The 18,755-nt window shown below is 37.9% G+C and overlaps 3 protein-coding genes across 5 annotated transcripts; 1 reads left to right on the top strand and 2 right to left on the bottom strand.

Moving 5' to 3' along the window:
* Positions 1-1,004: 1,004 nt before the first annotated feature.
* Positions 1,005-3,607, top strand: LOC132174917 (Calcium-dependent lipid-binding (CaLB domain) family protein). Its single transcript, XM_059586670.2, has 2 exons — positions 1,005-1,185; positions 2,115-3,607. The coding sequence occupies exon 2, from the start codon at positions 2,138-2,140 to the stop codon at positions 3,431-3,433; it is 1,296 nt and encodes a 431-aa protein (XP_059442653.1). The 5' UTR covers positions 1,005-1,185; positions 2,115-2,137; the 3' UTR covers positions 3,434-3,607.
* A 396-nt stretch (positions 3,608-4,003) lies between these two features.
* Positions 4,004-9,022, bottom strand: LOC132175145 (tornado 1). The gene is made up of 3 exons (XM_088514758.1): positions 7,367-9,022; positions 5,995-7,238; positions 4,004-5,527 (listed from the first exon to the last, which is right to left on the bottom strand). The coding sequence occupies exons 1-3, from the start codon at positions 8,865-8,867 to the stop codon at positions 4,139-4,141; spliced, it is 4,134 nt and encodes a 1,377-aa protein (XP_088370884.1). The 5' UTR covers positions 8,868-9,022; the 3' UTR covers positions 4,004-4,138.
* A 3,868-nt stretch (positions 9,023-12,890) lies between these two features.
* On the bottom strand, positions 12,891-16,890 carry LOC132175858 (RNA-binding (RRM/RBD/RNP motifs) family protein). 3 transcript variants are annotated; one of them, XM_059587930.2, is made up of 5 exons: positions 16,633-16,890; positions 16,373-16,494; positions 15,861-16,087; positions 14,334-15,531; positions 12,891-13,430 (listed from the first exon to the last, which is right to left on the bottom strand). In XM_059587930.2, exons 3-5 carry the CDS (start codon positions 16,080-16,082, stop codon positions 13,417-13,419), a joined length of 1,434 nt encoding a protein of 477 aa, XP_059443913.2. In that variant the 5' UTR covers positions 16,083-16,087; positions 16,373-16,494; positions 16,633-16,890; the 3' UTR covers positions 12,891-13,416. The 3 variants fall into 3 exon arrangements, with proteins under 3 accessions (XP_059443913.2, XP_059443914.2, XP_088371090.1); XM_059587931.2 differs by having other exon boundaries at positions 16,373-16,890; XM_088514964.1 differs by having other exon boundaries at positions 15,861-16,082; positions 16,373-16,890.
* Positions 16,891-18,755: the final 1,865 nt, after the last annotated feature.

Below are 18,755 nucleotides of genomic sequence, written 5' to 3'. Positions count from 1 at the left end.
TGATAATATTCACAAATAGCATGAGGCATTTTCAATAACACCTCTCTACAAATATTGTGTCGGTTCAAATCTTCATGTAGCTTGAATGGCATTTTCCTCCAACCACGTGTTTAGCAAAAAATGGACAAATCTCTTACTTTTCTTTCAAATTAATGATTTTCAACCCAATTTATAAAATTGTATTCTCTCCTTTAGAGCATACCATTCTCACAAAATGCACGTAAAAATCATATGCTTTAAGGACAAATATTATTTTAATAGACTGAATTAAAAGAATTTATTCCAATTCAAGTTGAAAGAAAATTTTATCCACTACACGATATTTTTATTTTTCTCGTTAATACAAGCTAACGGGATGTCACATCAATAATTGGAGACATATCTAATACCCCTAACTTGTGTTTGTGTACACAAGGTGCACATGATACAAACCCAAGTCATGTTGAAATCATTGAGGAGCAATATAAAGTTCAAAGGACATCACACTTCAATGATAATGTCCTCAAGGAGTAGTAGCAGCCTTAAAGCCAAATCCTTTCCATTTACTCAATTTTGTTGAAGAAAAACTTGAGAATTAACATTAAAGTAAAAGTAAAATTTTCCCATGAAACTGATCAAAAAATGTCCACACGACATGATTGCAAGCCCAAAATACAACCTGAAAAGATAGCCTGCTGAGAATATGACAAACTGCAGAGTCGGAACGGTATATGTAATGTGTGACCCATGTTTCAATGTCCCACCAACAAAGCGCACCAACAGCCACTCTGATTGGTCCGGCTGAGGCCAACGCGTGGGGCGGTGAATCTGCAACCGCATCCTCTCCATCCCCAAAAAAAACAAATAAAAATATAATCCCAGTTATATTTAACACTTTCTTGATTGATCTTAGCCAAAAGGCGGAGATAGTATTCCATGAAAAGCGCACACACAAATATCCCATAAATAGACGTACGCACTCAGCAAATACGCATATTAATACTCACCTTCCGACAAAGGTTTGGCACACTCACCTGAAATTCTGAGTGTAATAGATTTTTGTGCTGTTTTTTTATATTCCTCCGTTTACGAGCAGTTCACGGTGTGAGCTCTCCAACACAAGCTCGAATTACGAACTGGGTCGTTTGCAGATCTTCGCCTAGAGCCACAGATTGTTAGACAATTCGGTTGACTTTAGAGCCAAAGGTAAGAAATAGACGGTACCCATTTCAGATTTTTATCTTTATTTTTATCTGTTTGTGCCGTTGATTTTTAGTTTTTTTTTTTCCTGTCTTTTCTTTGTATTTCTTGTGTTGTTGAGGGTTGAAGGAGAAATTCCAAGTGGGTATGTTTTAGAATTCTGTGACACGATCTGGGTTACTGTGCCTTTTCTTTTTGCTCTCCTTGTTTCACTCCCTCGGATTCCGGTCATAGTGTTTCTGTGGAGGAAAAGTTGGTAGCTTTATTGGAATCTGTTCACATCTGGGGGGATCACTGTTGAAGGGTCTTGCTTATTTTAAAGTTTGGGGGTCTGGGTTTTGAACTTGCTCACTTCCAAAGTCTCAGTTTTTAGGGGTTTTGGTAATTTCGGTTCTCTTGTGCTCAAGCTTAATTTTTTTTGGTGCTTTGGGGGTTTGGTTTCCCAGTAATTGATGTAAAAGTTTCACGTCTGGGGTTCTGTGTTTTTGGGTTTTGTGATAACAGCTATAAGTTTCAGCTCAATTGTGGTTTTGGGTTGGGGATTGTCTTTCAGAACTGGCTTTTGTCTTTGTAGCTCTGGCTAGGTTTTGTAGTTCATGTGTTGGCTTCTTGGCTTGAGAATTGTACTTTTGTTTTAGCTTAGGCTGGGTTTCACTTTGTTTAATTCTCAGTCTGGTTTTTGGTTTTATGCATCAGGGCGGTTCACAAATTTGCCTAGGTTTAGGATCTGATTTCCTAGGTTTACACCAGATCAAGAGTTTCTGATTTGGGGATTGGTTCTTTGCTTTTGGTTTTGAGTTCAAAGAATCAATATTTGTCTTCACTTTCGTTTTCTATCTGAGCTTTTTGTCTTTTTTGGACTGTTTAGGAGAGTATAATCTTATCTAATTTGAGGTCGTTTATTTTTGCAAATATATCGTCTTGTGCTTTTCCAGGTTTAACTTCTGGGTGGGATATCATGGACTCCCCACAATCTGTTGTCTCGCCATTCAAGAACTCCCTCGTCGCTGAGCCTGAGATGCGGAAATCCGACTTCTTCGTACAGAGCCCTGGTCCCTTATCAAAGGGAATTGAGTTCAACAGCAAGAAAGCTCTGGTGTCAAACATAGAGGACTGCATTGGTGTTCTTGATGTCTACGTACATCAGGCTAGGGACATCCACAACATCTGCATATACCACAAGCAAGATGTTTATGCTAAGCTTTGCCTGACTAGTGATCCTGAAAACACAGTCTCCACCAAAACCATTAATGGTGGTGGGAGGAATCCAGTCTTCAACGACAATGTCCGTCTCAATGTTTGGACTGTTGATTCCTCACTCAAATGTGAGATATGGATGTTGAGCAGGGTCAGGAATTATCTTGAAGATCAGTTGTTGGGGTTCGCTTTAGTGCCATTATCTGAAGTCCTTCTCCAGAATGGGAAGTTGGAGAAAGAATTCTCTCTATCTTCAACTGATCTGCTCCATTCCCCGGCGGGGTTTGTTCAATTGTCTCTCTCCTATAGTGGGGCTTCGCCGGAAGTAATGGCTATTCCTGCAATGCCAACTGCTATGGCCACGAATGCAACTGAGCAGGACACAGAGATATCTGAGTCACACCCAAGTGATTTTGATAAGATTGAGTTCCCAGATCCTAAGATTGATAATGAAGATCAGTTGATGGTTTCGGAGTATTTTGCGTTACCATGTAACAGTTTGGACTCTGAGAGCTCTGAGAGCTTGGGAGCTTCTGATGCTGAAAACCATCACAGTTCAGAGGTGGGTGTTCATGCTGTAGAAAGCTTCTCAACTGGTACAGTTGAATCTATCCAGCATCCAAAGATTGATTCTCCTCTGAGCAGTGTGTCAACTAATGGGGTTTCTTCTCCTTTGGACCCGGCAAGCTCGGAGTCTTCTGATGCTCCAGAAGCATCAAAATCTCCGAATCAGGAACGTGATTCTGCCCCAAAAGAGAGTTCTGCAGGTGTTAAAGATGGTGAGAGTGATTCCTCTGGTGGGGTGCCAACTGATGCATTGACAAAGCCTGTCGTCACAGTCAATGTTGAGCCAGAACAAAAGGTGGTGCAGCAGGACATAGTGGACATGTACATGAAAAGCATGCAGCAGTTTACTGAGTCTTTGGCAAAGATGAAGCTACCTTTGGACCTTGACAATGGACCAACCAATTCAGGAAATTCAAGCTCTGACCAGAAATTACAGGCATCAAAGAATACTGGTTCCCGTGTGTTTTATGGCAGTAGGGCTTTCTTCTAAGCTTTTGTTACAGTGGTGCGGAGGAAGACAGACAGGTGACTTTAGATTTAGAATGAAGACTAATTACCTAGTACTGAAGTGTAATAATGTGTTATGTAGTGTGATGTTTTCCTTTGTATGTTGAGATGTAATAGATGGCAGGAAATCATGACACCTTTGTACCCCCTCTAGACACTTTGTTCTGTCGCAGCTGCTATCATATATATGAACTATTCTGATTTTGTTTTCCTCAACTGCCAATAATTATGAAATCAAATTCCATCTAACTGTAGTTTAATAATGTATTGCATCAAGAGTGATGTTTTGGTCCCACATTTACATGGTGATTTAAAGCTAAAAGTTAGTAAGGCCAAAGCATCCATGATGTGCTTTCGGCCATTTAACACGATTATATTTATAAGTTTGTCCATATTTTCATCTGAGTTTGACAGACAGGTGTATACTTGAAATTCCATAACTTTTGACCAGTCTGTTAAATCTTTTATAAAATTCAAATATGTCTATCCAGAAACCGAATATCATGTTATCTTTTGAATGTTGGCTGATAAAATTTTGAAGGAGAAAGTTCAATACTGCAAACCAAGATCCATACACGTTAAAAATGCATTGAAGTCACTTTTACAATCCGAAGTTCTTTTCAGTAGGGAACAAGATGGATAATGAAAAGGAAAATAAGCCCCTTCTACTCAAGGTTTTGGCGTAATTTCAAATGGGGACTTCAATTATTTCATTTGCTCTGATGTGCATATGCCTTCTACAAATCCAAGCAATCTGGCCATCATCCCTGTACCTTACTCTATATAATCCAAACTTCTCTGCAATGTCCTTCCCAGTCGAGCACCTCCTGTCCCTTAAAAAGTCCACGACCCATTGCTGTGCTGTTTTTAGGTCTTGCTGAATATCCCTTGAGCCTCTATTCCGGCTCCCCTGCACACGTCCCATGGCTGCAGCCCCCACAGCCCCAGCTGCAACCGCTCCTCCTGCCCCATAAAGAAGGGAAGAGTCAGCCAGGTGGGCAACTTCCCTGCTCAAATCAGGTATCAGTTGTCCCATCCCAGCTGCTAGATGGGCTCCTATCTTAAGAGCAAATGTTAACAGTGTCATGAACTTCTTCATGTATGGAGCCAAACTCTTTACAGCCCTGTTATCAACTTGCATTAGTTCACAGCCCGTTTGATCTTCAACAACATGCATTTCTCGTCGGAACTCACATAGCATGTGAAGCCGGAGTGCGTTCATCCCAGAAATTATGTTTGTGACCAATCTCCTTGAGTAGTTTTCTGTTCTGACAAAATAGAACATGTTGGGTACTTTCCTCTCTTCCACTTGGACATTGTAGTTAACTAGGTAGTTCACTTTGTGATGAAGATGAGCGAGGAGTCTGTGCTCATAATATCTCAACCCTTGGATCTCCTGCTTCAAATCTCTGATTTCTTGTTCAATGATTTTCAGTCTCTGCAATACTGCTTCCACTCCCTTGGCAATACCACCAAAAGTCGGATCAACTCTGTCAGGTTCATCACTTGTGGATAAAGTGTGATCTGGTCCATCTGAGTTGTTTTCGGGTAGGACTTGTAATTCCTCAGCAAGGTTGTGTAGGTCATGATATCTTCGATGCAGTACTTCCCGAAAGTCATCATCTGATAGTAGCTCTCTAGCCAAATCAAAACCTACTTGTAGAATAGGTCTGCCCAAGTCTGATACTGAACTCCAGGTATGTTGATAATCATACATGCCGTCTGCAGGAACCGAGAGTAGTGCCTGTTTCAATTGTTGCAGAGACACAAATTGGGTTTTCCTATATCTGGGGGGTATCAGGTTTCGCACACATTCTGGCCGCATGACATTTTCAGTCAAGGTGATCCCATGGCAGAGGCTTTGAATTGCTGGAATTATTAGATGCTGGATGAGTCTAAGGGTTTCTGTCAGGTTCTTGGTCGAGCATGCAAGGACATCAATGTAGTAACCCAACTTTCCTCCGAGCTCTACTCTGATGTAGATACCATTGATACTTATTGAGATGAGGTACTTCTCAAGACTGTAAGTTGCTCCATGTTGGTTCCTTAACCCCATGATTTTGTTGTGAAGATTCACCTGCGTTTGCCAACAAATAAATTTTGAGTAGAAAATAGAGCCAACAGATAATTATGGGGAATTTCATCTCATTGTAGCTTAAGAACTAGAATTTGATACTCTGATGCTCATTCGATACTAAAGGGAAAAGGGAAACAATCTAAAAGCAAAATTCAAGTGATGCTTTGCTAATTGCTATGATTTAAAAGCTCTTCTTATTTTCTTTATTGTCTTACCTTAGCTCTAACGTGTATAAATAATGCTATCTGAAAGTCACATAGAAGTAGACTCATAATGAAGTCATTAGAGAAAAGGTTAAGCTTTCTGTCTGTCTATGGCTATTATATTCTCTACTTTAAAGGATTCATGGATAAACTGTAACCGGAAGGAATTAAACAAGATAGTTTGAGGAAGAATTTTAAAACAAAAATGTAAAGTAACGAATGAAAAAGAAAAAGAACGGTGGTGATGGAGAGAGATTTTCTTGCCTGTAAACGAGGAAAGAAGCCTGGTGTGAGAAACATGTGGCTTGAATCATCACACTCAAGATGCCGTCCTGCATAAAGGCAGTCAGGTGTGCTTAACTGCCATCTCTGTGACCTTTCTCTACCTTCTTCCAGAATTGCGGGGATCAGTAGCAGAGAATTTGGATCTGATGGATCTTGTTCGTAACAGAGTTCCAGTTTCAGCATCATCCTCACAAGGTCACTAGCCTCTAAGTTCTCAAATACCTTTGAACCCATTCCAGGAATCTGGCTCTGTAAATTTCCTCTTAGAATCTTCTCCAATTCTTTCCTGCTGATGAATCCATTATTCTCCACAGAGCTTTGCCTTCTAGCATCTAATGTTATCAGCTGGCCTAGCACTTCACCACAGAACCACTCACAATCTAAGATTAAGAACCCCGGATCATCAAAATAAATGATCTCTCCCATATTATGAAGACAAGTAGCAATAGCCTGCCTCCTCATTTCTACCTTCTCTTTATTATCATGTCTTGATCGATATCTTAATGGTGGAACCTTAACTTGGCATAGCTCATCAAACTCTTTCCACTTCATTGCTGGCTTATTGTAGTTCTCTGATCTCCAGTCTGATAAAATCTGTATCAGATCATTGCAAAGTTGATAAACTCGAGGGACTCTTTGGAGAACTGTCTTGCTTGTCTTCCGAAGGTGATGAGCGAGTTTACTGACCGATGCAGATGATCTTGCATCGATTGTGAATACAGTTGGATAGAAGTCAACAAACCCCTGGAACTTATCTCGCAGTCTCTGAATTGAATTTACAGTAGCCTGAAAGTTTTGTGACGGTTGATTGATTTTGTCATGGTGTGTGAGGACAATAGTTACATTTGGTAGCATGCATTGTTGAACTGCTCTTTTTGAGTTGGAAACTATGAACCTGAGCCAATACTGAAGGTCCTCTTCTATTTCAGATGCGGTCTTTGGTTCTCTGTTGTTAGGTTTCCTAAATAAACTGGATATGATCAAGAAGACCGAAGGGCTCCCATGCCCTGGAAACATGAGATCATGGAGAGAATAGAATTCATGCTGACCGGCAAGATTCCATATTGAAATCTTTGTGCCTTCATCTTTGAGATTTTTTATTTTCATTCCATTTGTTCTAATAGCTTGTTCAACTGGGTTAACTAAAGTTCTTACTTGATCTATGTAGGCCGCCTTCGAGGAAGAGAAATTCTGTGATACTGAATTACACAGTGTGGTCTTACCTGCAAATGCAAATACAAAATTTTGATTATTTTCACTTCTATTTCTTGAGTTCTAGAAGAAAACATGGAGGTAAAATTCAGTTCATTAACCAACTCAGACTCTTCCTATTGAAAGTTCACAACCTTACCTGCATATTCTTGCCCACAGAAGAAAACTCTACAACTCTTGGGCTCTGTGAATGGCATATCCTTTAGCAAATCTGGTTCAGGTTCAGTCTTCCCATTCTGGCCCAGTCTTTGGTAAATTCCATCTGTCTTCCCCGAATTCTGCAGCGGGGTTCTTGAGAGATCGATGTCTTCAATCCAAGGATTCACCTGTAGTGTCTCCATTATTGTCTGAAGCACCAACTCTCCTTGAACCCCTTTGCAGCCCTGTAAAGACAAGTGTCTCAAACTGGCATTCCTCTCCAAGCTCCTGAAGATTTTGACGATATCATCCGGTCTCAAACTCTCATCATCATATATCCCCAGCCGGGTCACACTCTCATTGGTTGTCAGCATCTGTAAAATGGCTGCAAGCCCATCTCTTCCTATTTTTGTTCTCCCGCCTCCAAAAGTTAGAGACTTCAGAGTAACGTTGGCTTGGCATTGCAAGGCAGAAAACCTGCTCAAAGGGCAGAGGAGATGTTCCACACCAATGCCGCCGAACCAATTTCCATCAAGATATAAGCTTTCCAAACTCTGGTTCTTGAATAGTCCAGCTGCAACATATATGACTCCCTTATCCTTGAGGCAAGTTTTTGATAAGTTTACCTCTTTAAGACTCTTATTCTGTTCCAAAACCCATCGGAACTCCCTAGCCCACCGAGATTTTAGCCGGACACAGGTCATGTCAAGTGACTTCACTGTTGAGTTCCACCCAAGAGCACAAGCAACCCTGCAGGCGCCTGAAAGGTCGAGTCTGTAAATTCGAAGTGTGCTGTTTTCAGGAACAAACTCGACAACCTTTGAACTTTTTTCTCCATTTTCTCCACTCCAAACATGAACTTCCATGGTCCTGTTCCTTGCTAAAACTGCAGATATAAGTGGGGTTGCTGTAATTGAATTTGAGTCAAAAATTGTCAACAGCTTCAGTGTCGAGTTTACTTCGATCATCTTTGAGAGCTCCTCGGCCCCTTTCGACCCAATTGAGTCTTCCCATATCTGTAACTCTTCCAAGCTGTCATTCACCTTAAGAGCGGAAGCAAGAATCCCGGCTCCAACATAGCCAATAGATGATTCAGAAAACATGATCTCTTTGATCACTCTATTTCTCTTCAGAATTTCAGAGAACTCTGATAAATGTTCTTTCCTGAAACGGTTTCTTCGAAACACGAGTTGCTTGATGTTTGAGCTATTCTCAAGCAACACCCCAAGATTCAGTAGTTGCTGTAGTTCCCATTCAACCCGGTGGAACTCCAAGTTTCTCAGAGATTGGATGTTTTTGGCTGTGCCTAGTACTGTGAGGAGGTGGGAGAACTGTTGAAGGCTGTCCTTGGAAATGTTTATGTTCACAGAGTTTTCTGTTTCTTGGTAACATCCTGAAGTTGGTTGAGAAAGGTAGAAGGAGATGTTGTGTAGGCTGATGCTTTCGGATCCGATTGCATGCAGAACCCACTGGAGATCTCTGAGGTTCTCGTTTGATGGCATTGTTACAGTGAGAATTCAAGGCAAGAGAAACTGGTTTGCTTTGGTGGGGGATTAGAAAGCCATCATCTCTAAGAGCTTTTCATCATCAATATATTCAAGGGCATTGAAAGTTGGGTATAGTAATATGCATGCCGCGTTTCTTTTTCTTTTTTTTTTTTTTTTTTTTTTTTTTGGCTGAATTGTCCGAATTGTTCCTTCTGCATCTGATATTGACAATGTTATCCATGACAGAAAGCATTGATGATGCCTCTCATGCATAGATGCTATTTTATGTCATATTCTCAACTTCTTTCTAAAGGCATTCCTTTGAGCACTTTCCCAAAAAGTAAAGGTATTCCTGTGAGCAACCCTCTGCAGAAGTAACCTTTTTTTTCTTCACTAACCCTAAACCAAACCCCTCTCCCAAAAGGTATGATTCTTCCATACAAAATATTTCCTCCAAACCCTTCTCCCAAAAGGTATGATTCTTTCATACAAAATATTTCCTGTCTATATTTTGCACTTAATTGTTTGTTCATGATGGTGCATTAGTACCGACAGTCAGCTATATCCGAATTCATTGATTGGTTATAAGGCTAGCAATTTTTGACAGAATCCAAAAACTTAACCCCGAAATTAGCGGATTAGAATGAAATGGTCTGAATTATTTAATTAAAAGGATCGGGTTAAAATTGACTTATATATTCTTAGTTTTTTATACTCATGCCTCAACATGACCCGAACCCGACATGCAACATTTATAGTTGACAATTTTTAACACGACCGGCGAATCTAACAGAAATACAACACAAATTTAAAGGGTTATGGTTAACGAGTCGTATCTGTTTATTTAAATGAGCCAGTCTATAATTGATTTATATACAGTCTTATACATATGCATCAACACAACTCAGACTCAAACTCAAACTCAATATAGGAGCACAAAGTACCTCCCATATTGGTTATCTCAGAACTGATCATCGTGCTCATTTGGACAAGGGGGGTTCAGGTGGGAACTCACCCCTAAGAACAGTTGAGCTATTATACTTGACCTGAGTCAAGTTTACAATGGTGACAAAGTAGGGGTGTCTACTTTTTTGACCTTTTTGCAATGCTATAAATCCTACTCTTTCTTTTCCCATTGTAAAGACTAAAGAGTGGGGCATCCTATAAAGTGGTGGCCAGACTGTATGTTGGACAAATTAACCTCTCTTTAAGGAATCTCAATCATCTCTGTTTACTTTGAATTTGATGCATGCTTGGACTAATCATCCTCTTATTATTTTCCGCCGAATATGAACCCATAAGTTAAAACAAAGAGATTCGAGTTCGTTTGGCAAAGTTTTGAAGGGTGTTTTTTTTTTTTTGGTTGAACTTTGATGTCAACGTAGAAGTAGTGTTGAGTATTTTTTGTATTGAGTAGTTGTTAACGCTTTTGATTTATTGGTGGCTTAAGCAAAAAGCGTTACCAAAGGAACTTACTTCTCTTAACTGTCACACAATTTGCAATATCTTCTTAATATTTTCATTTTTGCAATGTATCTTACCACTCTACCATACAATTTGGCAATGTCCTCTTTCTGCTTGAATTTTTTCCTAGATTCCAATGATGGGGATATAATGGACATTTCATGTGATTGGAAATGGCAAAACAGCCTTGCAGAAGATCAAAAATTCAAAAAAGCAAAAAGCCAAAAATTCAGGGGAAAAAGGCCTCCTACAGTTGGTAGTGGATCTCTCACCTCCCAACGAGTTTTTTTAATTTTTTTTTTTAATTTTTAATAATTAAGGGTATAGTTGTATTTTTACGAATTTTATCTTGTAGTAAGGATATTTATGTCAGGTGATGCGCTTGCTGTTTGAGTTAGCAAAAGATTCTAATTGAATGAGACATTGCAAATTAAGTGGTAAATCGAATATGGTAAATTGTAAAAATTAAAATACTAAACGAAAATATTGCAAATTGCTTGATAATTAGAGGAAGGTAAGTGTAATTTTTCCTTTCAAACAATTTGCATAGTACGAAATGTTCATAGATATTCAAGAAGGCAAAATTATGAAAGAGAAATGTTAAAAACTATATTTTTATCTTATAATACTGACGTAGCAATTCCAACTAATTCTTAATTTTTTTTAAAACAAGAACTAATATAAAAGTTGGTTGAAAGTAAAATGTTAACATTATTATGCGATAATTGTGAAATACAAATTATAGAACTAATTATAGAATTTATTTCAAGTGGGAGAAGAACTTCATAGACTTGTTGTATTCAATCGTACAGGGCAAATGAAAATGATGGGTGTTTTTTTCTTTTCTTTTTTTTTTTAAAAAAGTGTTGTACAACTAACAAATAAACGATCCCTAGCCCCCAGGAGTTAATAAACTTTGGCTAATTAATCATGCCATAACAAGGGTTTGCTTTCCTGGCAGCAACTTAGAAATGGCATCTCTGCTCCCCTTGGCAGGCAATGGGCCCTCATGTCTATTGTCCATATATAGTGGGCCCTTTAAACCCACATGTCCATCAACAAAAGACATCTATATATAATATGTTCAATAACACACTTTTTTAAAAAATAAAATAAAAAATAAAAAAATAATATGAGAACTTTTTATATTTATTAAATTTTATTAAAAATTAATTAATAAAAAAAAACTAAAATTTATTTTTCAAAAAATTAATTAATAAACACAAAATAAAAGTTCTATTAGCAAATGTTTTTTTTTTTTTAAGATAAATGTCATTTTGTATTCTCACATCAATTTCCCATTAATTAATTAAAAAAAAAAAAAAAAAGATCAACTATTATATCTGTAAAACCCACGTGGGTTAAGCTGTGAGCCCTAAAAATTCAATGGTTGAATATATATATATATTAAAAAAAAAGGATGGAAGTAGACAAAATAGCCAAGTCCTATTTTTTTAATTAAAGGACATACATGTCACCTTCTTATTGAGTATGGCGTATCAACACCGCTGGAAATTTAACACAAAATATTTTTCCCCTTATTTTTTCCCTCTCTACCCTTTTGTTCAAAAAGTTTTATCAGCATGATTTGGGACTGCTGTATCCTATTCTGTTTTTAGCAGTTAAATTTCATGAGGATCCGTTTATGAAATTTAGAGAAAAAAATTAATAAATAAATAAGACATTATTTGGTTCTTGAGGTTGAAAATAGAGCAGGAATAATTGTACAATCAAATCATGTAGACCAAAACATTTAAGGACCACCTACAATGACAACCCCAACGAAAATTATCCACATTAACCATCAATGACAATCATGTCTCCAATTCAAGCATGCCTTTCAACATTGTACACAGTAGGGCCTGTATTTCTTTAGTTGGTCGGCCGAAATTTGTGTTCCAAACGTGGAGGTGAACCACAAATTTCATGAATTTAGTCAAAGTTCCTTTTGAACTCACAGTAAAATGACACAAATCATTTCTTGGTCTATGATTTAACGGTGTAAATAATGCCACGTGATAAATATGTTGGTACACCATGCAAAAAATTTAAATTAAGTAATATCATTTGCAGCGTTAGATGCAACAACATTAAATTTTAACTATAAAATAGTTCATCAAATCCTAACGTGCATGTGCGTGCGTGCGTGTGAGAGAGAGAGAGAGAGAAAGAGAGAGGACCACATGTATTGCATTCATGCAAGTTTTAATGAAAGTGATATGAAAGCTCAAGCAAAGCAAAGCATATCCTAATCTTGAAAGGAAGGATAAGAGTGAGTATGACCACATACAAGCTACAGTAAACTCAAAATATCAGAAACAGAAAATCTATTACCAAAAGGGAAACCTGTAAAAGATACACCTATAATTAAAAGCTGTAAATTTGCTTTTAGCATTCAAATGGTGAGGCAGATTGATCAGAATATCACCAGTAGAAAACAGGAGCTAAATGAAACATTCATGTAAGTTTAAACTTGTGTGTAAAATGTTCAATTAAAAAATAAATCAAAATATTCAGTAACTTATTTGATGGGGGATCCTAGAAGGGTATCCCTCTAATGTTTCACACTTGGTAAATCAAACTGAACCTCACATACAAGCTGAGAGAAACAAATCCCAACAGAGGAAGAAATATAAGGACAAGAACCGGCAACTTTGCCAGGCATTACAGCAGTGAAAAAATTTCCAAAAAAAAAAAACAATTAATACTCTACTTTTTTTAACACACTACCGCTGGTGCGCCTCACCAGAGATGCACGATACATTAGTTGGAACCAATCTTCCTGAGTATATATCCCGCAATCTGATTTTACACCTCAACCAAATTCCAAGAAAGGAACCTAAGTTCTGAAAAAAAAAAAAAAAAAAGAAAAAAATAGAAATCCCAAACCTTACACAAAATACCTTGTAACTGCTCTCTCTCTCTCTCTCTCTGAATATGTATACTTCAAATCAAGGAACCCCGTTAGCATTATATGATCAACTTCCTTGTAAGCTAAAATATCTTAATAAGGGAGATGTATGAAATTCACAAGCCTTCACCTGTTTGACCAGTTTCTCTTCACCTACCGTTACCATATGATGTCCATATAACAAATCTCCTACGTAGCAATTCCTGAAGCAAGGGATGTCATATCAGTGCATATATATATATAAGCCAAAAATAGAGCTAAAAACCCAAGTGCAAACTTTTACAATTGTACAGTTGGCAGAAACTTATTTTTTCTTGTATACTTTTGTGTGAATCAAAATATTCAATTGCATATTTTGTTAATAAAACAAGAACTGGGAAATATATAGCACTAGATCAGCAAACCTGTGCAGCATGAGGAAAAATAGCATCAAATTTGTAAGTATAATGAGTATACTACTTTCTAGAGGAAGTGCAGGACTCAATGCCTAGGACATGCAAAACATCAGCTTCTAAATTTCTGTAATAGGGGGGGGGGGGGAGAGAGGGAGAGATTTATGTGAGTATGTATTATGAGCAAGAAAAAAACTTAACTTGAATAGCAGATTGCTTCTACGTTTTAGCATCAAAAGTTCAAGTTCTCATAAACATTTACAGAATCAAATTTTAAGCATTGAAGGGGCACATGGGGTAAGCAAGTCCAAACATCTATCTGGATTCTAGCAAAAACTTGCAGAAATTAATAAGAGCTACTTTATAAGATAATATCTAAGGACATAAGCATCATGCATGACTCCAGCCTCAGAATCCTTTTTGCAAAACTATAATTAAGGGCTGATTTGATTGGACTCAAGGAAAATAGACACGATCATAAGGTAAGTCAATGCAGTCATCAGGATCATGAGCCAATGAATCACTGTATAGTAAATACTAGACCAAGTCTACTTTCAACTTCCAGAAATTGAACTGCTTCTGAAGTCAACAAGCATAACTTAAAACTCAAGTTTATAGATTGTTGATTTCTTTTCCATTGCGTTTTTTTGCTTACAAACCAAACTAAGTGCAAAGAAGATAACCAAAGATCATTTAATGAAGCCAAAGGGTTACCTCTATTCGATTGTCTACTTGTAACATTGTAACTTCCAATATAACCCTCAGAACTTTGGGCTGTGACATCTGAAGATATATTGCCAAGCCCATAACCAAATGAGCCAGAGCCCTCTAGCTCGGGGGTAGCAGACCGCCAAGTTGAATCACCATAAACTGAACCACTCCGATAGAAGTCACCATAGGACCCCTCATATCCTCCAGTTGATGCAGCAAATGATGATGTTTGGGCTACACCTGTGCCACTGTTTCGTCCATACCCTCCCCCACCCAACCCAAAGTTGCTCTCTCCACTGCCATAACCAATATTCCCACTAGTATAACCGGGAGGACTCCCTCCACCTTGAGTTGAAGCAGCAGAAGGGCCCCAATTTGCACCACTATTTCCAAAAACTCCAAAACCCCCACTTCCAGAGCTCAAGTAGGCACCAGGGCCGGAAGAGTTTGCAGCACTGTTAAGACCCCCATTTCCCCATACATTCCGTGTCGTTGAGCTTATAAGAGAATCACTTCTTCCATTACCCCCACTATACCCAATAGGTGTATTGTACCTATTTGAATTACCACTATAATAAGGACTCAGCATCCGTGCATATCCAAGACTATTGCCAAAGTTGGAATTGCCACCATAGCTTGGGCTAAGCCCTGGCTCCAAATTCAAACCCACTCCATAACCAGTTGTAGTAAATGGGGAAAACCCACCTCGACCACTAGGAACTTGATTAAACCTACCATCCATCCTGACTCCATAACCTCCAACCGGGCTCATATTATAACCCTGGACATAACTGTTAAGGAAGCTATTGGCCCTACTCAAACCATAGTTATATCCTATAAGAGGGCTTCGGCTGGGGCCTGGGGATAGCTCTTTGGGGACTGCCCTCTTCACCTCAACCATTTTACCATTCAGTTCATGAAACTGTTTATGCAGCACTCTATCCACTGCATCCTCAGAATCATAGGTGATGAAGCCAAAACCTCTTGGTCTTTGGGTGTTGTGATCATACATCACTACAACATCGGTAATTGTGCCAAACTGATCAAAGTATTTCTTAAAGTCGCTCTCTGTGACTGTAGACGCTAAACCTCCAACAAAAATCTTTTTGGTACGTCCAGGACCTGGAGAACTATGAAAGCTACCAGTGTTTCTATTTAAAATGTTCTGATCATCCTTAGGAACAGCCTTCTTTGCTTCAACCTGAAATTGACAGACCAGTATCTAAATTAAACAATGGCATGTCATTTTTGGTTTCACATTAGCAAAAGGGGTAAAGTTTGTCCAATGCAGATTGCAGTAAGTCAAATCTACAGCAAGACTCAAACTCTTTGATACTTAGTCGGAGAGACAGAGAGCAATAACAAATGAATCTAATCTGCAACTCAGTATGAAGAATGTGGATTCAGAATCTAGTTGGGAACAGTCCTAGAAATCAAGGATTGAACATTCTCTAGCATAAAATAAGAAAACTAACAGAATGCCAATCATCCACGACGCAAAAAGTACGTATTTGCAAAGAAACAACTCACTGTGCGGCCATCAATCATGTGTTTATCCATGATGACTCTTTCAGCAACAGAAGGATCGGCAAAGACAACAAAACCAAAGCCGCGAGCACGACCGGTGGCACGATCTCTCATGATCACTGCCTCCACCACTTCCCCATATTTCCTAAAATAATCTTTAAGACGTTCTTCATCTGTGTCCCAAGAAATCCCACCAATGAAGAGCTTTCCAAGATCTGATTCCATCTTTTCTACAATCAACCATTATCATGTACCACGTTAACCACTACTCAAACAATTACAAAACTCAAATTAAAGCACCCAAATCAATTCAAATTGAACAATCCATCAAAGATATTCATAATTCACAATGAATCCATAACTTTCAGCATCAGAACCAATCTAAAATCATATAATTAAGTAATTTGTTAAAAATATTACAATTTTACACAACCAAAACGATTCAATCTTTCTCAAAAATAGGAACACAACATGATCAAAATGCGGAAGCAACAACCAAGCAAGAAAATACACACCTCCGATGAAAATTCAGAGAGAACCCGGTTGGTGCCCCGATCAAACACGAAGTGGGTATTATCAAAATCGATTTAGTACCATCGGATCCTTGGTGCAACAATCAGAACAGGACCCAGAATTCCTAATGACCCAACATATCAAAATTGAGCAAAGAATTACAAAATTCAGGTGGATCAGGGACCCGTATTAGAAAAAAAAATCAATTTTCCAGGAGAGATCAAGGAAAAGAGAGAAAGAGAGAAAACAAAGAGAATTTTACCATATGAGGAGAACCCAGATGAGTAAATGAGAGAAAACTAAGATCTAAGAAGAGGAATAATGGTAATGGAAACAGAGGATGTGCTCATCCTCTATATTTCTCTCTCTCTCTCTCTCTCTCTCTCTCTGTCTTTTTTATCTTTTTGTTGGTTATTCCACTTCCCTTAATTAAATCAAAAGAAATGGAATTTCTAGCTGAAGATGGGTGAGAGACAATTTATAAATAGAGAGAGAGAGAGGGACTGGCAAAATCCTCTGGTGTAAGAATATTTGGAGGAGCCAAGAGCAATGACAGGAGATGATGATTTTTAACCAAAAAAAACAAATAAATAAAATTTATTTGTTTATTTGGAAAACATTGTAATAAGTTGTAACCAGGCCCATATAAGCCTTTCAAATAGTATTTTTTTGCTCGGAATGCATTACTAGAGGCTAGAGCCATTATATTGGACCTCAGCATTTTTATATTATTTTGGACAACTTGGGTAAAGTTAATATCTCATTTGCATTTTGGTAAAGAAATTATAAATGTTTGTATTTATAAATTTCATTTGATTTTTTACTTGCTTTGAATGCAAAATCTCATTAGGGTGATGATTTACTAAAAGATGGTTGAATGTCAATCAATCATATAAAAACTTGGGTAACAATATTCCCTAATTGTAGACAGTTAATAATGGACCTAATGACATGGGAAATTGATTTAGTTATTGCCACCATGACATTTCAAGGGCTCTCTGTATTTTTGTTGAACAAATATAGGTTCAAAGTTTAAATTGTTTCTCATTTTTTATTCTTTATAAATTAATGTAACCAGACCATATAAGCATTTAACTTGGTACTTTGTTGATCCATATTTTGGCACGATCAGATTGAATAACGGGCTCATGCAGAACAAGGAGAAGGTCACTGAAAAGACGCTGACCCTGGGGAGGTTGGAAAGCCTCTGATAGTTAATTCAATAAAGAATTATAAGAGTAAAAATAAATATAGAGAGTTTTAGGGATGAAGAGATCGATAATGATGACCATGTTTATGTAAAACTTATTAGAGGGGGTCATTGGTGAGTGTTGTCGCCTTGTCGGTATATTTGGGACATCGATTCTTAGCAATTTTGTTGCTCAGATTGTTAACAAATGTGAGAAATTTTCTACGGGGTCAGCTGTCCGAAAAGATGAGCATGCAACTTGAGACTTATTTGGGCAAGTAGGCCCATAAAATTCTCTCACATTTGCTGTCTAGAATGCTAGCAATTTAGGCGACAAATTGCTAAAAATTCAGATCAATTTATTTGTCAAGTAATAAGCTTGTAACTGTGCAATAGCTATTTTGAGAGACACGCGACTCTTTGACTTTTCAACTCTGTGTGTTGAGTGGGGCCTTGATTATTTACTCCCGTATCAGTATTATTTGATTTGTTTGGCATATTTTTTGTTTATGTAAAAGCAAACACAATGTATGACTTTTGCATTTTTGGTCTTGGGCCATACTTTCGGAAACTTGGAAATTGAGTAAAAGTTCCATTTTTGCTTCATGCTTTCTTAGGTGCCTGTAGTTAAATTTTGATAATTTGGGGGCACAAAACATGAAAAAAAAATTAAAATTAAAATTAACCATAACATGAAAAAGTTGACCATTCACTCTATTTCTCTTTTTGACTGTTTATCTTTTCGGATTTGAACTGCACTTAAAGTTAATGACGTTTTGAAAGTTACTTTTGGAGAATTACCATTTGTTGTTTGGTGAAAGAAGAAAAATTGTCACAGACGTTTTAAAGGCTATACCAAATACAGGTACCACTTAACAAATCACATGCATTTTAAAAATGTCCGTGAAAATCACATATTCTTAATAGATTGGATTACAAAAACATTGTCTTGGCCCGTTTGGACGAAAACATTGTCATTAAAAATAATCCCGTTGACCACATATTCAGATCCTCGGCAATTTGGTACCTGGCTTGCAATTAATTCGGACAACAAATTTGCTGAAGGTCTCGGTCCGTTGGACTGCGTGGCTTTGGCATGAGCCTAGAACTAGAAGCAGTAGATGGAAGGTGGACGTTGATACCAAAACCAAGAAACGTAAGGAGTGGGAGTTGGTAACTACAACAACCTCGTTATA

The sequence above is a fragment of the Corylus avellana genome, chromosome 3, assembly GCF_965113065.1.
Source record: "Corylus avellana chromosome 3, dhCorAvel1.hap1.2, whole genome shotgun sequence".
NCBI classification, from domain to species: domain Eukaryota; kingdom Viridiplantae; phylum Streptophyta; class Magnoliopsida; order Fagales; family Betulaceae; genus Corylus; species Corylus avellana.
The sequence above is the reverse complement of the archived record's forward strand: the minus strand, read 5'-3'. Positions and strand labels throughout refer to the sequence as shown.

Excerpts from the sequence above, each read along its gene's own strand:
- LOC132174917 (XM_059586670.2), top strand. The coding sequence starts at position 2,138 with ATGGACTCCCCACAATCTGTTGTCTCGCCATTCAAGAACTCCCTCGTC.
- LOC132175858 (XM_059587931.2), bottom strand. The coding sequence starts at position 16,082 with ATGGAATCAGATCTTGGAAAGCTCTTCATTGGTGGGATTTCTTGGGAC. Across the intron at positions 15,532-15,860 it reads ACATGATTGATGGCCGCACA|GTTGAAGCAAAGAAGGCTGT; the intron begins GTGAGTTGTTTC and ends TGTCAATTTCAG.
- LOC132175145 (XM_088514758.1), bottom strand. The coding sequence starts at position 8,867 with ATGCCATCAAACGAGAACCTCAGAGATCTCCAGTGGGTTCTGCATGCA. Across the intron at positions 7,239-7,366 it reads CTGTGGGCAAGAATATGCAG|GTAAGACCACACTGTGTAAT; the intron begins GTAAGGTTGTGA and ends TTGCATTTGCAG. Across the intron at positions 5,528-5,994 it reads GCTTCTTTCCTCGTTTACAG|GTGAATCTTCACAACAAAAT; the intron begins GCAAGAAAATCT and ends TGGCAAACGCAG.